Source organism: Canis aureus, chromosome X (genome assembly GCF_053574225.1).
Source record: "Canis aureus isolate CA01 chromosome X, VMU_Caureus_v.1.0, whole genome shotgun sequence".
Lineage (NCBI taxonomy): Eukaryota > Metazoa > Chordata > Mammalia > Carnivora > Canidae > Canis > Canis aureus.
In genome coordinates, this window is record NC_135649.1 from 119,630,977 (window position 1) to 119,654,454 (window position 23,478).

The 23,478-nt window shown below is 40.4% G+C and overlaps 1 protein-coding gene across 5 annotated transcripts in view; it reads left to right on the forward strand.

Annotated features, from left to right (window-relative positions):
* The window catches only part of PNPLA4 (patatin like domain 4, phospholipase and triacylglycerol lipase), a 180,617-nt gene that overhangs the window by 63,727 nt on the left and 93,412 nt on the right, over positions 1–23,478 (forward strand). Inside the window, exons 7-8 of one of the 5 annotated variants that reach the window (XR_013374663.1) lie at positions 104–372; positions 5,289–5,375. The exons of 3 other annotated variants lie outside the window; for them this stretch is intronic. Coding sequence is in view for 1 of the 2 variants with exons in the window: in XM_077888152.1 (XP_077744278.1) it covers positions 104–118 (15 nt within the window). In the remaining variant the exon portion in view is untranslated. Of the gene's footprint in view, positions 1–103; positions 3,209–5,288; positions 5,376–23,478 lie in introns of those variants that run through there. One more of the 5 variants, XM_077888152.1, reaches the window with a different exon arrangement.

The window sequence follows — 23,478 nt, forward strand, 5'->3', positions numbered from 1 at the left end:
ATACTCATCTTAGTCCTAACATAACAAAACCTGAGGGCCTCAGCACTCCTTCTCAAATGCCTAACCAAAAAGTTAAAACTAAAAATCACTACTTCCCTTGCAGTCTTCTTCACCTTAGCTTATGTCAACTCTTCAGATGAAGCCTCAGCAGTCATCTTTGAGCTCTGTCCACCCTTCACAGCTCCAGTGTTTCATGAAGACTTAACAGCATCCATCTTCCAAGTATGAGCAGCGTCTGATCACTTTTCTCCCAATCCTCTACTACCCCCTCGAAGCCACCATCCTTGCTCTCTTGGGGTGTAGCAGTCACATTTTGAGTGGATTCCTGATTCGACTTTCCCTCCTGCAGATGGAAAGGCAGAAAGCAGACATGTAAGCTAGATACCGCCAGCCTATGTGCCAACCTTTCCATAGCTCACCACTTCCATGCCAGTAGACATCAGTGTCCTTACAAAGTTCTGAAAGGTCTCTCTGTGACTTACTACTCTTTTCTTCTTGATCATTCTACTCATTCCCAGGAGCCACAGAAGGCCCGTTCTGATCCCTGAACACTTAAATATCCTTCTAAAGCATGGGCAATGTCCACTCTTCCTCACAGGCTCTTCCTTAGATAGCCACATGGTTCCCTTCCTCATTACCTCCCATGTTGTCTACAAGAGGACATTTTCCAGCACCTTATAAAGAAGGTAGTCATATTTTTCACGAAGTATTTCTCAATATTTTAAAAAAGATGTATGTATTTATTTATTTGAGAGTGGGGGAGGAGCAGAGGGAGGGCGAGAAAGAGTCTTAAGCAGACTCTGCCCTGAGCACATAGCCTAATGTGGGACTTGATCTCAGAACACTTGAGATCAGGACCTGAGCTGAAATCGAGAGTGGGCTGCTCAACTGACTATGCCACCTGGGTGCCCCAGTATTTCTTAATATTGTAAATTTATATTAAGAAAAAAAATTAACGTCACTATGGAGTACATTTTAAAAATGGGGAGAAGGGTGCCTGGGAGGCTCAGTCAGTTAAGTGTCCTACTCTTGATCTCGGTTCAGGTCCTGATCTTAGGGTCATGAGTTCAAGACCCATGTTGGGCTCCAAGCTGGACATGGAGACTACTTAAAGAAGGGAGGAGACAAACATTTTGCCAGATAGTGAGAAAAAATCTTTTAGAATAGTGCCTCCCAAATTTTAATGTGCATGTGGAATACCTGGGGATCCTGTTAAAATGCAAATCCAGATTCAGTAGCTCTGGAGACAGGACAGAAGGATATATGCATTTCTAACAGACTCCCAGGTGATGCAGGTCTGTGGGCCACAATATGAATAGATAGTCCTTAGAAGATTTGTTTTTGGCCTTTAGAAATCTTGAAACATATAAAAATATAGAAAGAAGGGAAAAAAGGAAATCATTGTGTGTTCTTCCTACTTCTGATTTATCACTGGTAATGTGGCATATTTGTGTTCTGTTCACATGTAGGCTGCATTTCTCTTCCCTACATTGACCCAGTAAAATAAATAAATAAAAATGATCATGCAGGGCAGCCCGGGTGGCTCAGTGGTTTAGCGCCTGCCTTTGGCCCAGGGTGCGATCCTGGAGTCCGGGGATCAAGTCCCACATCGGGCTTCCTGTGTGGAGCCTGCTTCTCCCTCTGCCTGTGTCTCTGCATGTCTCTCTCTCTCTCTCTCTCTCTCTCTTTCTCTCTGTGTATGTCTCTCATGAATAAATAAATAATCTTTAAAAAAATGATCATGCATATACAAGCAGTGTATGGGATACTGAGTACATAAAAATAAGTGGAAATCTAGCACCTCTGGTCAGTGAGGCATCCATTGACACGAATGTGAAGGAACAAAGGACACACAGAAGGTAACAATTCCGTTTTAATCACTAAACTGGGACACACACAAAACTCCACGTAACCATGCAGACTTTGTACAGCAAATACTAAATGCTCAGCATTCCCTTCTGCACATTCAAATCCAGAAGATGAACAACAGTTCATGATCAACTTGAAGAACTTACACGATTTCTCTGTAACATTCAGAAACAATTTCTATCACTGATATTTCATCTGCATAATGTGTAATTATACAGCAAAGACAGATAAATAGTAAAACATCAATGGTATCTCAAGAAAAGTGTTTTGGGAAGTTCAGTCTAAGTGAACACATGCACATCGTGTGGTATTTGGTTTAATTTCCATTATGGAAACAATTTTATTCTGCTGAGACACACAATTACTTCAACTCTGACAACCATCTTATTAAAATGGCATTATATTTTCCCATAAAATTGGATGTTTTGAGAATTGAAAATGGAACTAATTTGTTTCTGTGTTCATAAAAACAGTCTGTGAACACTGGTTTGTGCCATTATCGGTTTGGTTTTTTATATTTTGTGCAGACAGTAATCCGGGCAGAGTTTGCACGCAGGAGAGAAAGGATGATCTATTCTTCTCTCCTTACATTATTGGGTAGACTAGTCATTTGTCCATTAACTTATTCACTACATAATCAAGTGATTAAGATAAATTTCCTACCTTTGAGGATCTCAGTTCAGAAAGGAAGACATGTATATGATTAAGGATTCATTCATGAGGGCAAGGGAGAGAGAATGGAAATCTAGTATTGTGGGCAGAGGAGCAAGAATGGACTGACCAGCCTTGTGTGAATGGAGTGTTGCTTTTAATATGTCTTGAAGAATTAAAACCTTAAAAAAGTGTATTCCGTGTTTTTCATTCTCTTAGAGTGAGTAAAGGAAATTAATATTAGAGGGCATAGAATATGGAAAAGCTTGGGGACAGCTTCACATGGACAAGGCGGAGACAGTAGAATGGGATGGAATAGACGAAAGGTGAGAAACAGTCTGGCCAGATTTGGACAGATTTTGTTCCTCAAGGGAGATTTTTAGCCAGAAGGAAGTGACACAGCTTTGTCCAATGGCACCAAAATTTAGAAGGTACAAAATTTTTAAAGATTACAGAAATCGAACTCTTACATTTACATAGGACAACGTATGCATTTCTTTGGCAGTAATAGAAAAAAAAAATGTGAGTTTGGAGTCTGCTTCACAAAGTCAGAGAAAAACACCATCAGATGGTCCCAAAAGTGATTACACTGATCAGTGGGCCATTTCATAAAAGGTATAGTTTGGGTGTTTGTGGCAGAAAAGCCAGGAGTTGGAAATTGAAGGAGTTTGTGGAAAGCAAGGAAGTGTCAACCTTTTTATCTTGTAAAAGTGTTTAAAAGTGTATTAAAGGTATGTATGTGTGTATATACATATATATATATACACAAAACGACCTTGCTTATACTGTAATTAAAACCAGGAGCCTTATCTCTTATCTCTAGAACTCCAGAGGCATGCATTTTTAATTACTGGAGCTGTTTCTTCAGGTATTTCTTTTTCTTTTTTTTTTTTTTTTTAACAAGGATGTGCTGGGGGCTTTTTTTGTTTTTTTGTTTTGTTTTGTTTTGTTTTGTTTTGTTTTTAGAGATTATCCACCTGTTACTTATTTGTGTCTCTCATCATTTCCATTCTAAGACTTCCCCTACTACCCAACCCCATATAACAATTTTTGGCTAAGTCAAAAGACATTGTTGATATTATTAAGGCTATATACCTATTATTCAGTGCCAAAACATATAACACACAATGAAACAGTTTCCTTTTGTACAACTCTTTGGTTTTCCCTGGAGAAGTAATTGCCTGTTATTTGCTTGCTTATTTTATTTATCTATTACTGAGTTATCACCAACCTCTCTGACAAAAGCATACATCTGTTGTTCTCAAAAATAGTCAAACAAATCTGTATGACTTTGGATTGGTCTCCAGACATGCTATGTAGCTTCCATACTTTATTCTCCTCACCATCACTCTTGGGATTTCTTTGTTTTTTTTTTTTTTTTTTTTGGATTTCTTTGTTTTATCTCTTGTCTTTGCCATTCCTGTGTCTTTACCCTCAGTATTTTCTCTTTTGGTAAAGCACACACTTCAGTACTTCCCTCAGAAAAGAAGGTAAATTATTGAGATTTTGAAAATCCGCAAATACTTGTATTTTACATTCACAGTTGGTTGATAATTCAGCTTGGCATGAGATTTTATATGGGGAATAATTTTCCCATCGGTTTTCCAAGGCATTGCAAAGTTGTACATCAGTGTGATTATTGATTGTTTTTATGTTACGGTAGAGTTCCACTACCTAGAAGACTGAATTAGGTTAAATTCAACATTCAAAATTATGAAATATTCAGTCCTTTCCACACTTGCCCACTAAGTGCCGAACAGCCAGAGCTCCTTTCTCAAGAAACTGACCAACCCTGGGGAAAGGAACTTCAGATGCTGTTTGAGTGGTGGTCCCCCAGTGGGAGATCACAGTCTCTACTGAGTTATTCTGTTGTAAAGTCCGCCAATAGAAAACGGAAGAGGACAGGTAAAATTATCCTTAAAAAAATATATCTGCACTATTTCTTTCTTTTGTTTCTAAAGTTGGGTGCTTTGTGCATTAACTTTGAGCCTTTCTTCTTTACAAACATGACAGAACTAAGTGATCATTATGTATAAAATATCACAATGTGACATATTTATGTTTATAGACAAAGGCAAAGCAGATCTACTAATATAAAATCAGCATAGAGATCAGTCGCATTGGGTTATCAAATGAGATTCTGAAATCTTACCCATTATCAAACGTTACTAATAATTCAACACAGAAAAACAAGATCTGGGATCATCAACACTATTCAAATTCTTTCCTGTTTCGTTAGGACACTCCCTGGCCCTCATTTTACTTTTGAAATCTCTGAGCAACGCTTGTGGGAACATTCTCTATAAAGAATAGTCTCTCCTAAAATTTCTCCTTTGGTACTCAGGAGTTACATAGCTTATGTAACATTTTCTGGGGAGCTGTATCCCTAAATCCATAAAGAATATTAGTCATGGGATCCCTGGGTGGCGCAGCGGTTTGGCTCCTGCCTTTGGCCCAGGGCGCGATCCTGGAGACCCGGGATCGAATCCCACGTCAGGCTCCCGGTGCATGGAGCCTGCTTCATCCCTCTGCCTGTGTCTCTGCCTCTCTCTCTCTCTCTCTCTCTCTGTGTGACTATCCTAAATAAATAAATAAAATATTTAAAAAATATTAAAAAAAAAAGAATATTAGTTATGCCAGTTACATTCTGCTGAAGTGGATCATAGATATGGACTCTCCTCTAGGAAATAGCATTGCAGTGATTGCCAAGAGCTGACACCGACAAGCTCATAGGGCGACTGCCCTGGTCACTTTTCTTTTTTCCTCAGTGTCCCAGCAGAATACACAAATGGATTCCTGGACTGCTGTGAACCCTACCTGTTCCAAAGGCATTACATTTCTTTCTAAACTCTTAATTTTAGCATTATTTTAAAATTTTTAAACATCAGAAAATACAGAGAGTAAGTCAAGATTTGATTGTTCAGTTAACTTCGGGAAGACGGATGAGCTAATGTCAGTATTTTAGGACATGAGCAAGAGAATCATAATACAAGCTCATTGTGGAGTTCTTAGTAAGGAATAGGCACTTGTCTGATACAAAAATGGTTTTAAAAATGGGAGCTCTTTATGATTATATCTTATCCCTTTGTTTATCACTGTTGTTGAAAGGTCCAGAGATGTGATCCATATTGCTTTCAAATCTCTTCATCGGTGATGGGATTATCTCTCATTTTGGGAAAGCTTTTTTGCTTTAATAGCTTCTGCAATTCTTTTAGCTATTACCCTACCCGTGGAAAGTTTATTCCCCAAGTAGTCCATGTGTTTCAGGTTGTTATCCCTACAGAGAGCTCTTCTTTGCCAAAAGCAGATGAACCCACTACAACAGTCTCATGCATTGAGAAAGAGTATTCTCACAAACGGTTACTCTTCCCGCAGTCAAACTGAATATGGGGCCAATGAATCACCAGACTTCTGACCCAGGAAAAGTTGCATAAATCAATGGTACTCTCTAAATAATATATGAGACTGGATACTCAATATGTTTCACACTGAGGTCTGGGAGGAGGGGGACTTTGGGATAGCAGAGAAGAGATTAATGAGGCTGTGTATGTTTCCTGCTCTGCGGGTAAATAACTCAATATTTGCCAGGAAGTCATTGATGGAAAACAGTAGACCCTGCATTTAAGTCTGAGATATTTTGAGACCATACTCAATAGAAATTAATTAAGTGCTACAATATCTATGATTAAATAAGTCTTTGGGGAAATGAGGAAACTCACTAAAAAAAAGGAAAGAAGAGAAAGGAAGCCAATTCTAGGCGGGAGTGGAAGAAGCTACACAGACTAAGCTGTAAACACTGTTCATTCAAGTCATGGCAAAAACAGCCCTGCGTATACTTTCTATTTCTCACATTCTTATGTCATTCAGTGAGTCTTGTTGGGCCTTGTTTCTGTAAAACATGATCCATGAGTCCTCAAATAGAGTGGGTTATTCAGGGGAACATCCAAGGCTGGTGGGAGAGGGGTCTTAGAAGGGGGAAGATGGTGAAGGGTGGGAATATCGCAAAGAGAATGACAGAATTTTTGTTAAGTGGAGGCCATTCCTAAAAGAAAGAAAGAAGAAAGAAAAAAGAAGAAAGAAAGAAAGAAAGAAAGAAAGAAAGAAAGAAAGAAAGAAAAGAAAGAAAGAAAGAAAAGAAAGAAAGAAAGAAAGAAAGAAAGAAAGAAAGAAAGAAAGAAAGAAAAGAAAGAAAGAAAGAAAAGAAAGAAAGAAAAGAAAGAAAGAAAGAAAGAAAGAAAGAAAGAAAGAAAGAAAGAAAGAAAAAGAAAAAAGAAAGAAGAAAGGAAGGAAGGAAGAAAGAAAGGAAGGAAGGAAGGAAGGGAGAGAGAGAAAGAAAGAGGAGGCCATTCCTGTGTTTGAGATGCCAGGTATATGGGAGACACAGAGACATTGCTGAAAGCTATTGGAGGGATGGATGTCTCTCATTTAAGTACATGTGATTTCACTCAGAACACCATTAGTCAATGATAGGTTGAAGTCGAGCTTCCTGGAGAAATTTATGTCTGTGATGAACCAGCAATTTACAAAGAACTGAAGTGTGATAGAGAAAAAAGAAGTTCCATACTGGGATTTGAAACAGTAGACATGTGCCAATCCAGACAGGAAGAAAGGGAGGCAAGGGTGAAGATAGAACAGATAACCAAAGGGAAGAACACATTCAAAGATCCTCCCCCCTTAGAGTAAAGACCAACTTTAACCAAATACAACCCTTGGGTTCTCTGTGGACTAGAGGCTCCCAGATTCTCAGCAGCATCTCATCAGCCACAAAACTTCCCACTTGGGCACCTGGAGCTTCCACTGCATAGCCATTCTTGCCTCTGTTCCAGATCAGACGCTAAGACCTAGCAGCTGATTGGATATGGGGCCTGAAGGAGAGAAGTCAGTGGAATTCCCATATGGCACTGGATGGTGGTAAACTGGTACAACCATTTATAAGGGCAGTTTGTCTCACACTCTTTAAGCACTTTACAAATTTTGTTGATGGTATTATCTATGTCCTACAGAGGATGGAATGGCAGCCATTCTATTAGAGAGGTAAAGTGATTGACTTCAAGTCTCTTATCAGAGCTTGGTTTTAAGCTCATATTTGCCAGACTTCAAAGCCCTTGTACCTCCTGCCCCAGATATAAAGCCAAGATATAAAGACAAATTATACACTGCTAGGGTTCTTATGTTTAAAAATGGGACCTTTTTATAATGCAAAGACAAGGTATTGGAACTCACAGCTCTTTTAGAAATAGCTATTTTATGTCAAATTTTTATAAAATACCATTGTTTGTATCCATCTAAGAAATAACATAGAGAAATATAGCCATGGTGTTCTGATTCCTTCATGGTCATGTTTTATGGCTTAAAATTTGATGCTATAGACTGAATATTTTGTGTCCAAAATGCAAATTAGAACCCAGTGGGATGGTATTTGCAAGTAGGAGCCTTTGGGAGGTGATTAGGTGAGGGAGGAGGTGCAGACTTCATGAATGGGATTAGTGACCTTATAAAGAGTCTCCAGAGAGAGGACACAGCCTGAAGACTACAAGCCAGGAAGTCAGGTCTCACCAGACACCTGCTCATACCTTGATCTTGGACTTCCAGCCTTAGAACCGTGAGAAATAAATGTCTGTTATTTATAAGCCATCCAGACTGTAATATTTTGGATGAAGACACTGGGTTTGGGTTGGCAGTTGATTAGGATAGTATCAAGAAGAAGGTTATATTAACGTTAGGGTTAGTGCATGTTCCAAATGGATTTTATTTTCTACCTACTTCTAAATCAATACTGGGAAAGAAAAGCACAGATTCTAGGAAATGATGCTAAATTAGTCATTTCCCCCAATATTAAGCCTGTACTAAATGTATTCTTATTTTTGTAGGATTTCTTTCTTTCTTTTTGTGTTTAAATATTTTATTTATTAATTCATGAGGGACACAGAGAGAGAGGCGGAGACACAGGCAGAGGGAGAAGCAGGCTCCTCACAGGGAGCCCATGTGGGACTTGATCCCCAGACCCGGGATCACAACCTGAACCAAAGGCGGCCGCTCAACCGCTGCGCCACCCAGAGGCTCCTGTAGGATTTACTTCTTAATCTGTATAAATTAGTGAGCCCCAACTGAACACCAGACAAGAAATGACACAAACAAGAGAAAACCAGTCAAAAGCCGTTGGAAAAGACAGGAGGACAACGAATTTCGCTAAACGTTGGCGGTTTGAGCAATTAGAGTCTGCTTGAACAATGAAGGAGAAATGCCAAGTGAAAACTAGTGATCAGATCTGCACGTTAACCGCAGCAAGGAATCAAGCACGCAGTAACTGCGCAGTGTACTGCATACAGCTTAAAGAGTAGGAACAAACATCACTAATGAAACAAAGTAACAAAATTTATGTAAATTATGGGCACCAAACCATAGAGGGAGAACTCTAAGGATTTTCCTTTCAGTAGGTAAAGTCCAGCAGAATGGCATTATTAAGGTCAACTTTCACTTTTTTACTTTTTTTTTTTTTTAAGATTTTACTTATTTGAGACAGAGTGAGAGGGAAAGCATGAATGAGGGGGTGACTCAATCCCAGGACCTCGAGATCATGACCTGAGCCAAAGGCAGACGCTTAACCAACCGAGCCACCCAGGTGCCCCTAAATTCAACTTTTATACTATAATCTTTGAAACTCTGTCTTAAAACTCAGGATATTATTATTGAAAATTGTTTTCAAAATGGTCACTTCTCTCGCTGAATAAATAGATTTGTCTACTTTGAGAAACTGGAAAATAATTTATTGACCTAGGGAATCAATAGTAAAGTACTGGATTCACAACAATAAAAACCCAATAAAACCATTACAAAATATCATCTGAGGGTAGTTATCCTGAAACCTTACAGTTGGTCCAGTCGACATGGATATTGCAGCCTGTCATAACTGCACATGATAAATTAACAGTAGAAATGCACATTAGCCATCATTTGAACATTCCAGACTGCTGGTAAATCTACCTTAAAGATGTTCACCTTCAGCCTAATGATATATTTATGTGGATTCAAAATTCCTGTGAGCATTAATGGAAACTTTGATCCTTTAATGAATGCGAAGGCAGAGTGTTACGATGAACGCTTAGATGATATATTTAATTTATTCCTAAAATATATAATACTGCTTGCTGTGACTATGCCAACCGGAGTAATTGGTTGCAATTAAAATAATGAGATATTCCCAATAATGATACATATAATACAAATGCTGAGTGATATGTAATTTGTAATTCCTAGATAATTTTTATGCTGATGCATTTCTTCATAATAATTTTTATGCTGATACATTTCTTCATAATTATAGTAATCTTTTGAGCTAATACAAATACATTTTGTCATATGGATTATATTCTGGAAGAATTACTTTTCAACATAGCTAATTTGAAAACCATTTGACTAGACCTAAAAAATAGTGTATGCATGTCATTTGGAAAAAGGAACTTTGAGAAGCCATCATCTACAAAGTTGAACACATGTTTACTCTGTGTCCCCACATTGCCGCTCCTGGATAAATACCCAACATAAATGTGTATGTATATGTGTTCACCGAAAGACATGAGCAAGAGCGGTAATTTTAAGCTATACACTTTTTTTTAAATAAAGATTTTACTTACTTATTCATGAGAGGCACCAAGAGAGAGGCAGAGACACAGGCAGAGGGAGAAGCAGAGTCCCTGTGGAGGAATATGAGACTCGATCCCAGGACCCAGGTCACGGCCTGAGCTGAAGGCTGATGCTAAACAGGTGCCCCTAAACTATAGACTTTTGAGAATAAAAGGAAGGGGCTGGCTATCTGACGTGCTTCAGTTTGGAGGCAGCAATGATGATTTAGAAATTGGATACAGTCCCCACATGGCAGAAATACTGCCTAATTATGACATGATTTAAAACAAGCTAGTTCATATCCCAGATAATGGGATACTTAATATTACCTGGCTAATATTTATTGAATGCTGTGTGAAAAAATAAATGTATTGAGTGGCCATGTGACTATTGCTGTTAGTACTCAATGTATATCACCGTCTTTACTCCTGAAAACAACTTTATGAAATATTTTTTTGTGCCTTATGTTTGAGAAGCTGAAAACAATCAGCCAGTGGTGCAACACCATGGTTGAGAGACAAGAAGTGGGGAATGAGCCTGGACAGGTAGGTAAAGGCAAGTCATGTGAGGCATGAGTTTCACTTCTGTTTTAATTGTGGTTGGAAGCACAGGGGTGGGGGGGCTTGAGATGGAATAATAATTTATAACCAAATTTAGAATGTTTGGTTAATAATTACTGGATTGTAGAGGAGGATAAGTGGGTCTTGGAAGAGCCCTTGGAAGGTCTTATAACTGCAAAGATGAAAGATGGTGGCAGCTAGGGGTAAGGTGTTGGTGGTGGGCATGAAGGAAATTGGACAGGTTTAGTAATTAATTAAATTTTAAAATATTTTATTTTATTATTAAATGATCTCCACACCCAATATAGGGCTCAAACTTACAACCCTGAGATCAAGAGTCTCATGCTTTAGTGACTGAGCCAGTTACGTGCCCTTGGACTATAATTTAAAAATGGAGTGGACAGTCTTATTGATATGGTCTATTAATGGGTGTGATGGGACAGCAAGACAGGAACCAAATGTGTAAGTGGGAGTTCACCTGCTGTTTACTGAGATGGAGAAGTTGGGAAGAGTGTATGTTTGTGTGCAGTACAGAATCAACAGCTTTATGTTGGACGTGTTAGTTTTGAGTTGCCTCATAGGCATCCAAGGGTAGATATCAATTAGGTAGTTGGACTTAGGATTTTAGAGATGAGTTCAGGGCTGCTGACAAGAACGGGGGTTCATCTCGATACAAAGGCGATGTATGACCATGGGGATAGATAACACTGATGTGGAGACAGAGCAGCTGGTGGAGTAATGGAGGCCGTGCATGGGGTGTTAGGAGAGCCCACCATTTACAAGTAGGACAGAAGAGATAGCACAATGAGAAAAACTGTCCAGGTGTGTGCTATCATCAGACATAAGAAAATATATTTACAACAGAAATTAACAGAAAGGGCAGCCCGGGTGGCTTAGCAGTTTGGTGCCGCCTTCAGCCTGGGACTTGATCCTGGAGACCCAGGGCTCCCTGCATGGAGCCTGCTTCTCCCTCTGCCTGCGGCTCTGCCTCTCTCTCTCTCTCTCTTTCTGTGTGTGTTCTCATGAATAAATAAATAAAATCTTTAAAAAGAAAGAAAGAAAGAAAGAAAGAAAGAAAGAAAGAAAGAAAGAAAGAGAAAGAAAGAAAGAAAGAAAGAAAGAAAGAAAGAAAGAAAGAAAGAAAGAAAAGAAAGAAAGAAAGAAAGAAAGAAAGAAAGAAAGAAAGAAAGAAAGAAAGAAAGAAAGAAATTAACGGGGAAAGGGATTAAAACCTAAGGACAACAGCTAAATAATTTTAAATGCTTTTTACAGTTTCCAAGATTTAACTTAATAGCAGTCAAAATGGTAGCATTAAAATATATGCAAGTTTCTAAGATTATATACTTTTGTGTGTGTGAAAGAAAAGGATCTCAGCTATTTAAAAAAATTGGGGGAGGACTTGGGCGGCTCAGTGGGTTAAGCATCTGCCTTCAGCTCAGGTCATGATCTCAGGGTCCTGGGATCAAGACCGACGTCAGGCTCTCTGCTCAGCGGGGAGTCTGCTTCTCCCTCTCCCTCTGCCCCTCATCCCTGCTGGTGCTCCTTCTCTCTCATTCGCTCTCTTGCTCTCGCTCTCAAATAAATAAAATAAATTTTTAAACAAAATTTTTAAAACTTCCAAAAATGGAGCAAACATCTTTATCAGGTAGCGTGAGAAGTCTAATTTTCCTGACAGTTGGTCCAAAGAGACATCTAAGTTAAGAAATGAATATCTTTGCTTTCTTTAGCTGACAGAAATCGATCCCGGGCAGTGTCTTTCCTCAAATGTCACTACCACCATCTCTATATCTTTGGAGATCAGTTCCTGATAAATGATGGTGCCTGATTACGAGGCACACCGATGTTTTCTTAACTTCGGTCTCCCAGGTGACCATGTCAAACGGATGCCATGTGGCAACTGGGCCATTTGTCAGACATCACGGAGAGGGCAGCATTTGCTGAAGTATAATCGAGATCATCGAAGTTTCGTACTAGACTGCCACCTTGGAATCAGAATGCTGTGCGCAATAGCACTAATGACGTAAAAGCAGAGCTCTTTGGGTGTGCATTTAAGCTATGGATTTAACAGTTTATTTTTTCTTTGTACACATCCAAAGGGAACGCTGCTTTGTTCCCTCACCAACATGGCAAGAGTAGCTTCCAGAGAAGACCGTGGTAGCAAAACACCGTGGCATGTGTCTGCGGAATAATCACCACTGGAGAGGAGACTCACTTGCTTCTGATACACCAGACTTCCTGGGCTCAGTTGAGGCAGGCTGGTATTGTTCCACGGGTGAGTTACGTGGTGACACTTCCATGTCTCCACGCTAAGTAACAGGGACTTGCTGGGGAGGCAGCGGTCACGCTGGGCTTGCTTCAGAGGAAGCCTCTTATCCCTGATCTCGATTCTTAGAGGCTTGCATTTCCCTGCTTTCCGTTAGCCAAAGCAGGCGCTGAATCTCACATCCCGTCGCCTGAAGCCTCCAGGGTTACATCAGTCAGAAAACCCGCACACTATGGGTGTCTTACTTGGGGCAGTGCTCCTTTATCCTAGGCAGGTTTGGACTCCTATCCCATGCTTCTCAGAAAATCTGCAGTTTCACCACGATCCTATATTTTTGATTTTTACAAAATTACAAGTTGAGATAATATTTAATTTTATTTTAGAAACCTTAAAGGCAGGCGCCTGGGTGATTCAGTGACTGAGCCTCTGCCTTTGGCTCAGGCTGTCATCCTGGGGTCCTGGGATCAAGACACATTCGGGTCCCTGCAGGGAGTAGCAGGGAACCTACCTCTCCCTCTGCCTATGTCTCTGCCCCTCTCTCTGTGTCTCTCATGAATAAATAAATAAAATATTAAAAAAAAAAAAAAGAAATCTGAAAAGCAAAGAAGAAAATATAAGTAATGGGTAATGTCTTTACCTGAGATAGTGATTTGTTCTTATCTCTTGAGATTCTGAATATTTTTCCTTTCATACTCTTTTGCCACCATCCCCTCCTTTTCTTTTTCTAAGTGTGATGGGGGAAGTGTGTAAATGTGGGTAAATAGAGGTGTCCATAGGTCATGTAGATATACAGGTATATATCTTTCTAAATTTAATTCTATATACTGCTACAGCCTGTATTTCCAAATTAATATTCTGTTTTTGAACTTTACCCATGACCCCATGAATTGGAAACATAATTCTTTTTCTTTTTTAAGATTTTATTTATTTATTCATGAAAAACACAGAGAGGCAGAGACACAGGGAGAGGGAGAAGCAGGCTTCCTGTAGGAGTCTCATGCAGGACTCGATCCTGGGACTCCGGGACCTCACCCTGAGCTGAAGGCAGATGCTCAACCACTGGGCCACCCAGGAGTCCCTGGAAACATAATTCTTAACAGCTGCATAATAATTTAAGTTTACACAGGCACCATGATTTACTTACCTCTTTTACACTGAGTAGTCTGATCCCTTTCATATTCCAACATTGTGCTGAAGATCCTTCTGTGGTGTGACTGTGATCCTATGTGCTGGTTACCCAGAGCCCCCGATGTGTACTTGTGGATGAGATGTTCTCAGCTTCATGTCTGCATGGAAGAAGATACCCAGAAAACTATCAGATATTAACACTCTCATTGTCATCATGACCAAAGTTGAATAAGGAATAAGACTGAATATCTGAATTAGATATAGTATGTGGCTTAGGTCCAAATATGTATTTTCAACAGGTATGCAGGGTCATTTCACGGTAACAGCTACTCTAAAAAACAAATAAACAAAAAAACCCTCGAAGAATTCTGATCTCAACCCAATATAGATGGCAGCAATCAGGATGACAATTGTCTATGATGAGGAGAAAGACTTAGTGCATGAGAGAGTGTCAGGGTTCATTTAGAAGTTGGGAAGAGAAAAAAGAAGTTGGGAACATGAGATATTCAAATTTAGTGACCTGGCAGTTCTGCTGGCTGCCAGCTATTTCTGAGTCATCTACGAATACTAGAGGAACATCTGTCCCTTCCAAATCATTAAGTGATGTAATCCTTTAACGATCAACTTTCACCATCCCAAATGGTTCAGTCGATAGCACTTGCACTTTTGTTTTTACTTTTGTTTCGTTTTTCTTCATAAATATGTGTTGTTAACCTATAGTATATTACGTGGATGTCTCCCCTTTGCTGAACCACCTAGAAAATATGGACCACTGCAGGATGCCCAAAGATGGGTTGAGCAGTTAGCCTGCCTCATCTTAGAATTGTCCTCAACATAACTGAGAAAAGGATTTCTACACACCTCAAGAAATTGGAGACTCTCGGGAAAATGAGGCATGCATAACCTCAATGAAAGACAAGCCTGTTCATTCATCTGATGTCGTATCTGCTGACAACCATACAGTTAGGAGTCAACTCTTGGATGAAGTAAACCACAAGACAAAAAGATAAAGATAAATTAGGATGTAATCTATCAGAAAACTCTGAAAAATTTGGTGCTTCTATGTAGCCATATTCAGGAGCTTGAGAAACTTGGGTGGAGAATGTAGGTCAACATTTGTTGAGAGATAAGCCGAAGAGAGATTCATTGGTATATTATCCTTTGCTCCTAAGAGAAAACACACATTTATGTGTAGAAACCGGTCTCTCCCTTCCCTTGCACTCGCTGTCACGTCCACCTAACTAAAATTCAAGGAATGTCTTATTGTGTGGGCTTTTATGACTGACAGTAGAGGATATGAACAATAATTCACTTGCAAAATTGCAGAAACTCTACTCAAATGGGAATCTCTGTAATATATTCTCTAGAGAAGGCAGGCATATAGCATCCTATGGTCTCTCAATTAACGTATTCTTGAAGGTCCAGGAAGTGTGTATCTGTAAAACCCCAATAAACTTTGTTGACTCAGAAAGCCTTCTCACAGGTTTATGTCAAGCATCAACAAACTCAAGGGAAGCATTTTGCCTTTTTTCTTTTTTTTCCAGTTTCCAGACATTTCTACACAGGAATATTTCCTTTCCAACACTAGACCTTGATCTTGCCACTATTTTCAGAGTTTCTTCTATCTGGTATTTGGTGAAACAGTTTGGCAGGGAGAAAGAATGACAGAGTGGATTTTTAGTGTCTCCTTCTATTTTTATATCCCCTACTGAGAGGCTCCATATGAAGAGTTACTGGATGATTCATTCTTGACAACTGCATACGATTGTAGGACACCTTTCTCTCCTTCCTCCGAGGCTGCCCTTAGTCAATCTGATATTCTCTGACAGTGCCAGAGGATTCATGATGTTTGCCCAAAAACTTCCCTTCTCTGAATGCAGCACACAATCAGGGCATTCTCTTCCTCATCATTTGAAAAAAAAAAAAGTTTCTGGATTTATCAGCTGCACAACAATATGTCCTTGTCCCTTTTTGATACATTGAAAAAAATCAAAGTAGAAATGATTCATACCTCCCACTCCATTTTGGTGTGGCCCCTGGAGCCTACGCAGCATTACCTTGGAGAACAATGATAGGAATGTCCTTATGCAAAGCACATCTTACTCGCCCGTAATACACCAAACTCTATAAACGTCAGCAAACTGCCTTCTGGGAAGAACCTATAAAAAACAAAAATGAGAACAAGGCAAATTGCTACAAATCTATGCCCCCAAACTAGGCAATAGGAAATCATTTTACAGTAGTTGAATGCACAAAGTAAAATACTATAAAATGTGGAGCTGGGAATCACAAGTTGGAAATAAAACCGGGGACGTGAGCCCCTTCAGGAAGCGAGATGAGAAAGTGCTATGGAATGACGCTGAGGAAAAAGGGGAGGGGGGTGCAATGTACACTTTACAAGCACTGTTTGGAAGTGGATAGAAAAGGTCATCTTTGCAGTAGGGAGAGAAAGAGCGGGGCCGGGTCGGGCTAGAGAGTAGGCCGTCTGCATTTGACAGGTCAGAGTAAACAGACTGCTCTGACAAAGAATCAAAAGAAGAGAAAAACCACCCTATTTTGCCCTGTCAATAAAATTATTGGGTATGAACTTTCAGTTGTAGTCATCCTTTAAATCATGTGGTTTTATTTTATTTATTTATTTATTTTTAAAGATTTTATTCATGGGAGACACACACAGAGAGAGAGAGAGAGAGGCAGAGACACAGGCAGAGGGAGAAGCAGGCTCCATGCAGGGAGCCCGACGTGGGACTCCATCCTGGGTCTCCAGTATCACGCCCTGGGCCGAAGGCAAGCACTGAACCACTGAGCCACCCAGGGAACCCCCCCCCCCCAAATCATGTGCTTTTAAAATATTTAAACAATGAAGCAATTTTAGCCAGGTGTGCTATGAGACATCCCCAAGGTACGTTTCCCCTTTACGCACCTGCTGCGTTCTCCTCTGCAATAGTGACGTGTGAGGCTCACGGCCTTCCAAGCCTGACCTTCCGTGGGGCGGTCGTGACTCCCCTTGGAATTGTTCACCTTTACTGGGACATGTCCCTGAGCCTCAGTGTGCTTGTTGGGAAACGAGACTGGCACCGGCCCCAGAGAATAGTGGAGGATCCGTATGTAAGTGAGTAGATGTATGTGAAGACCTGTGAAGCTGTAAGCACCGTGTTAACACGAGATGGTGAAGACGCGCAGTCAGCACGTGGCTGTGGGAGCATTTCCACTGGTAGGAGTTTGTGGATGAAGATCCCTGAGCAGCATCTCAACTGCAGGTCACTGTGACGGCTGCCGAGAAGCACACACCCAATGTGCTATTTGGCGATGATAAAAATTACATTATATTTCCTAGCTGGCTGTTCCTGGATTGTCTGACGGTCATCTCCAGGTGCACGTGAACGGCACCGTACATGCACTGCAGTCCCGCCAGGTTAGGCTAACATGCTCTCTGGCCTCCCCCTGCAGAGGTTACCCAACACTTAACAAAACATCCTTGGTGGCCCCTGAGGAAAACTCTTAGAATCATTTCCAGCACCTCTACTCCGTCCGTCGCCTCCTCGACTTCCTGGCTGCTTTTCAGCCCCTGTGATGGATCACTGCACCTTTGTTCAGCGTTTTAAATTTTCCATGCTGAAACACATCTTGACACATCCTCTCTGATCCCTCTAACTACTCATTTGGCTTCACTTGACAGTTCTTCGTGGCCTCACCTCTGTAACTGGGACCCTCTTTGTACATGCCAGCCTGGGAAGCTCACTTTCCCATCTGTACGACTACCTGCTTTTAAAGTATAATTAATCTTTATGAGTTTTACCATCACCAGGGATGGTCTTAGCAGAATGACAGGGTCAAATTTTACAGCATCTCCATCAGCTTTTCTGACCTCCCTTCTTAGAGCTGCCCAAACATCTGCTTCCTTGATGCTTTCATAAACTTCCAGTGCCTTGGGACTCCCCTCCTGTGCCACATTGATGATTATTTCTTATTACGTGGTCAAATTGAGTGTTTATCTAGATGGAATATCAGGTACCAAGAGCAAAATGAAACAAGATAAAGCAAGGTTTTATAACATTCGCAATTTAACCAAATACACTCTTGCCTAAATTTAAAGAAGTGCCTAACTTCTTTTTTTTAATTATTTTTTTAAAGATTTTATTTATTTATTCATGAGAGACACACACACAGAGAGAGAGAGAGAGAGATTGAGGCAGAGACCCAGGCAGAGGGAGAAGCAGGCTCCATGCAGGGAGCCCGATGTGGGACTCGATCCCGGGACTCCAGGATCACGCCCTGGGCTGAAGGTGGCACTAAACTGCTGAGTTCCCGGGCTGCCCTTTTAAAATTATTTTTAAGATTTTATTTATTTATTTATTTTAGAATGAGAGAGCATGCACTGGGAGGGGGGAGAGGCAGAGGGGAACAGAGAGGGGAAGAATCTCAAGCAGACTCCATGCTGAGCACAGAGCCCAATGCAGGGCTCTGTCTCATGACCCAGAAATCATGACCTGAGGTGAAACCAGAGTTGGATGCTTAACCGACTGAGCCGCCCAGGCGTCCCTGGAAGTGCATAACTTTCAAACAAGAAGGGAAAGCGAGAAAGTGGGTACATTTGACACAAGGGAGGCTGCTCAGCAGGGAAGCGGGGAGGGTTTCATTGGACCTCCACTCACCAGGTGATAGATACTAAATCATCTAGAGCTTGTCTTGTTCTGTAGACAAAGGTAGAAGATTCTGGTCTAGCAGAATGTTCAAGGAATCACAGAGCTTAAGACCTGATCCCAGAGGCTTTGTGCAATCCAGTATTTCTCAGAAGGGACCACCTTGTTTGATATGTACTCTTAAAAAAACCTCAGAACAGTGTGATCAACTGTTTCTCATTTTTCTCCAACTGCATTCCATGAACCATCCATGCATCCCATTCAACACATTCATTTACCAGCTTCCATATATCCAACAAGTATTAATGAGGTACCTCCTTATGCCCGTCTTACACTGTGTTGCAGAAACATACCCATCCTTGCCTTCCCAGCAGGAGAGAATGACATTACATTCAGAAGTACCAGCAAACCCGGAGGACACACAGACAACCTGAATTACAGCCTCTATCCCCCTGTCTACCTCCTCTCCACACACATAATGGAGTTTTCAATATGAACCTATGGTGCTTTGTCCAAGGTTGCTTGCCCTAGCTGAGGAATATCCTAGGGAAAGCTAAATCCTGAGGGCAGGGAAGAAATGGAAATAACCTGCATGTTGTGTGCCCCACTTCTAGAAGGGTCTAGACTACTGTCCCAGTTTGGTGGGTACACGTAGGGCTAAAGGCTCCATGGGGTCCTTCAATCTACAGGCCTGCATTTAGCAGTTGATTTGCTTTTCCTACAGCCATCCTTGACTTCATGCTAAAAGTATCAGGCTGAGGGTTTTTATGCTTTGGTTACAAACCACCCCCTAACCCACCTACCTACCACTTTCAAAATCCACCTCGTCAGAAACCATCCTCTTTGTCTTCCCCTGTTCCTTCCCTACAACCAACTTCAGAATTCCTAGTCTATTTCCAATTTAAATTCTCGAACATCCAGAGTTGCTTCTTCATTTCAAATGCAATGAATCAGTAATAAAAGCAGATTTCATTAATTCGCTCACTGTATTCCTCTGGAGGGAAAGGCAGGTAATAAAAATCATGTTACGATGGGTATATTATGTGTCCTTCTCTGCTCCAGGGTATCATGCTTTTATTTGATTTATGATGAGCCACAGACTAGACAAACAGATAGTTAATAGAAATTAATTCTCTTGTTTGTAAAATAGTATTTTATTAAATCTTTTTGGGTTTTAAAAACTCTACAGTAAACTAGAGGAGTATAAGACAGGCCCTAGTGGATGCCTGCTGAATAGAAAGGGAATTAATGTATAAAATAATGGAGAACTAAATTCTGTGATTAAAACATGCTGAGTATTGTTAATTACGTATAGACTATAAATGAATTAAATCCTTTAGAGTCTATACAACTAGTGGTCATAGTTTGCTGCTAGAGCATGGAGTTTACAAAATCATAGATAATTTTTTAAAATTCTATATGTACACATATGTATGTATACATACATATACATTTATATATGTGTGTATCCACATGTTTATATGTATGTACACATACACACCAACATGTGGAGGCATTTGAATCATTAATGTACTATATACAGAATGCTGTTACATACAGTTAAAGATGGTTTTATTACAAATTGGTAAATATTCAATATAGGGGTATTAAATACAGTGATTCTCATAATATGTATTAAAAAGAATTAATAAAAATTGGCCAGAAACGTTGTTTCAGGGCATTGGACAAATGTTTTACTAATAAGCAACCAGAATATAAGTCAATGGAGAGATTATAATATATATGTATTTTTTTATATTTTATAAATGTATAAAATTATAGCAATGCTTTGACATGTCTGTTGGACAGTGTATGATGAAGCACCATGAATTATCTTTGGCTGGGGATTTGTAACCTGAGTCTTGAGCAGAGAAACAAAGTAGGACAGAGCAGGCTATAATGTATTCCCTAGACTGCCAAAGCGGACAGCTTGATTCACAGGTACTTTTCTGTGTCCATGATGTTTCGATAGGAAGGAAGGAAGGAAGGAAGGAAGGAAGGAAGGAAGGAAGGAAGGAAGGAAGATGGATTGATGGATGGATGGAAAAAGTTTGTATATATCAAGAATTTCAACTTTATCCAAAGCAACAAATACATTAAATATTTAACATCTACTTGTTATAACTGAACACTTTGCTCGAAATATGATGAGGCAAAAATGAGGTATATAACTCTTGAGGCAAGTCTCTGTACCTCCTGTTCATTATTAGCCTGCTGCCACTGACAATCCACCATATACGTTATGAAGTGCATTTTCAGATCTCGGCAGTGGTTTTGTATTTGAACACGTTACTGAATAGTAGGAGAGAGGACGGTGGATTATTTAAGGAAAGCCAGATTAAAATCTTTCATGGTTGATGCCAATGAGGAGTACATAAAATACTCTTAATTTGGCATTAGAATAAAATAATGAAATAATACTTTTAGGGGTCACCTGGATCTGTTCTTCCACTGGGTAACTGATGTCTCCCTAGAGGATGTAGAAAATAAAGCTGGCCCTAAACTGTGCTGGCGAGGATTTCATCAATATATTTTAACAGGTATTTTGAAAAGTCTTGGCACATAGTAGGATCTCCGTCACCTCTGGTCCCGTTCCTTCATGGGAATGACTTATCAACATATGTGTGTCTGACCCCCAAATTCTCAGGTTAGGACATCAGTGGAGGTGGGCAGCTATATGGTTTTGCACTTGCTGCCCCTTTGATACTCTGCTCCAGTGTGACTCTGGGAAGTTCAGAGGCTTTAACTTCACCAGCAGAACTTAAACTTGGCTGGAAGTTCTGGCTGCAGAGGCTGCCATTCACAAGTCAGACTTCTCCCAGGAAGACCACCTGAGAATGTGGGAAGCCTCAGAAGTTCTCAAATAAAGTGACAAGGTCCAATGTGACTCACGATCACAAGGCTACGTCTGCTGTGCCTATAAACAAACAACTTTTGGCCAGAAACTTGGAATCTGCAACCAGACAGTCAGTGATGCTCAAACTTTAAGGGAGCCAGATCATCACGCCATGTGATTGTTGATAGTAACACTGGAACTGGGTCTGTGGAACCTGCCTCTTATATAAGGTTCCCTGGTGGTTCTGATGCATTTGGACTGAGGACCCCATATTGAAAACCACCACGTCTGGTATGGGTGATGCACAGTATCTCCTACCAGAGGTGCCAGCGGTTCATAGCTAATGTTTCCCACCACATGATTCCCAACTTTCTCTTCTGTAGTCAACTAATTCATTGTTACAACCACAGCTAAATATTGGTTAAAGGCAAATTATTGATGCCTGCGTATTTTTTTTTGAAAATTTATTTATTTGAGAGAGACAGTGTGAAATAGAACATGAGCACCAGGGAGGGGCAGAGGGAGAGGGAGAAGCAGGCTTCCAGCTGAGCCGAGAGCCTGACATGGGGCTTGACCCCAGAACCCAGAGATCATGACCTGAGCCAAAGGCAGACGCTTAGTCCACTGAGCCACCCAGGCGCCCCTGATGCCTGTGTATTGAGAGAAATTGTACAGAAAAGCACCATCTAGTAAAGAATGTTATTTCCTTTTTTATTTCTCTGGCCATAAATAGCGTTATTCTGTGTTTGCTTCCCTAACCATCTCCTATGAATTGGCCCACACTCACTCTTACCCTGTACCAAGTAACTCTATTTTCTTCATGGCATTTTATCCCATTTAAAGCAATAACCTAGTGAAATATATTTTTGCTTGATCCTTCTCTGCCTCTCACTCCAACACAATGAAAGTCCTCCAGTATTCCTAGATTCTAGAGCAGCCCATTAAACAGCAGAACTGCTCAGTGAATACTGAAAAATAAAATTGTGGAGGGAAGGCGAGAAGGAAGGACGGGGTGGTGGTGCCAAGGAGAGTATTATTTGTAAAGAAACTGGTTTCTCTAATCTAGATTTTCTCTAGTGGCTGATAGCATAAAGCACCTTAACTTCTGCAAAGTTGGGCTCTGCTGCTATGTAAGAACCTTCATTTCTGCCTTTTAGTTTTTTTTTTTTTAAGATTTTATTTATTTATTCATGAAAGACACACAGAGAGAAAGGCAGAGATATAGGCAGAGGCTGAAGCAGGCTCCAGGCAGGGAGCCTGATGTGGGACTCGATCCTGAGACTGCGGATCACGCCCTGGGCCAGGGGTAGGTGCTCAACCACTGAGCACTCAGCGTTTTAGTTTTACGAAGAGAAAAACATTTATTACCTTTGCTAACAGTTTTTTTCTTAACTCCGAGGGCAGTTTTTATTACATGTACCATGACTTCTTTGAGTTAAAATACTTGTTGGCTGCGGATAAGGGTTGAGGTTCTTGATACGTACAAACAAAATATAGTCCTTAAAAATATTGTAAGCAATGACTCTAATTTCTCATAAATTTTCTGAACTGTACATGGGTCCCAGATAAACGCATATGTACATGTGATCAAGAAATAAATTTCTTGCCCATTGGCTTATCCTTTGAAAGTTCAAATGCTTCCTTCTACATAAGCCCACCTGTGACTCTCGTCTTCTCGGTTGGAAGGATCTTTTCCTAACTTATACTCAATATCAACGCTTGGGACTAGTGCTGGGTTCCTCATGCCTGACGTCCAGGACACTCTCAATTCTCATCACTTGACCAAGCTCAGCCGCTTCTCACCCCCACAGCCTCTGCCTACCCTATGGACCTAGTGAAACAATGTCAATTCTCATTATGCAGTCGTTATGGTCTGTACAGAGCTGTCAACACTAAATTAGCGAA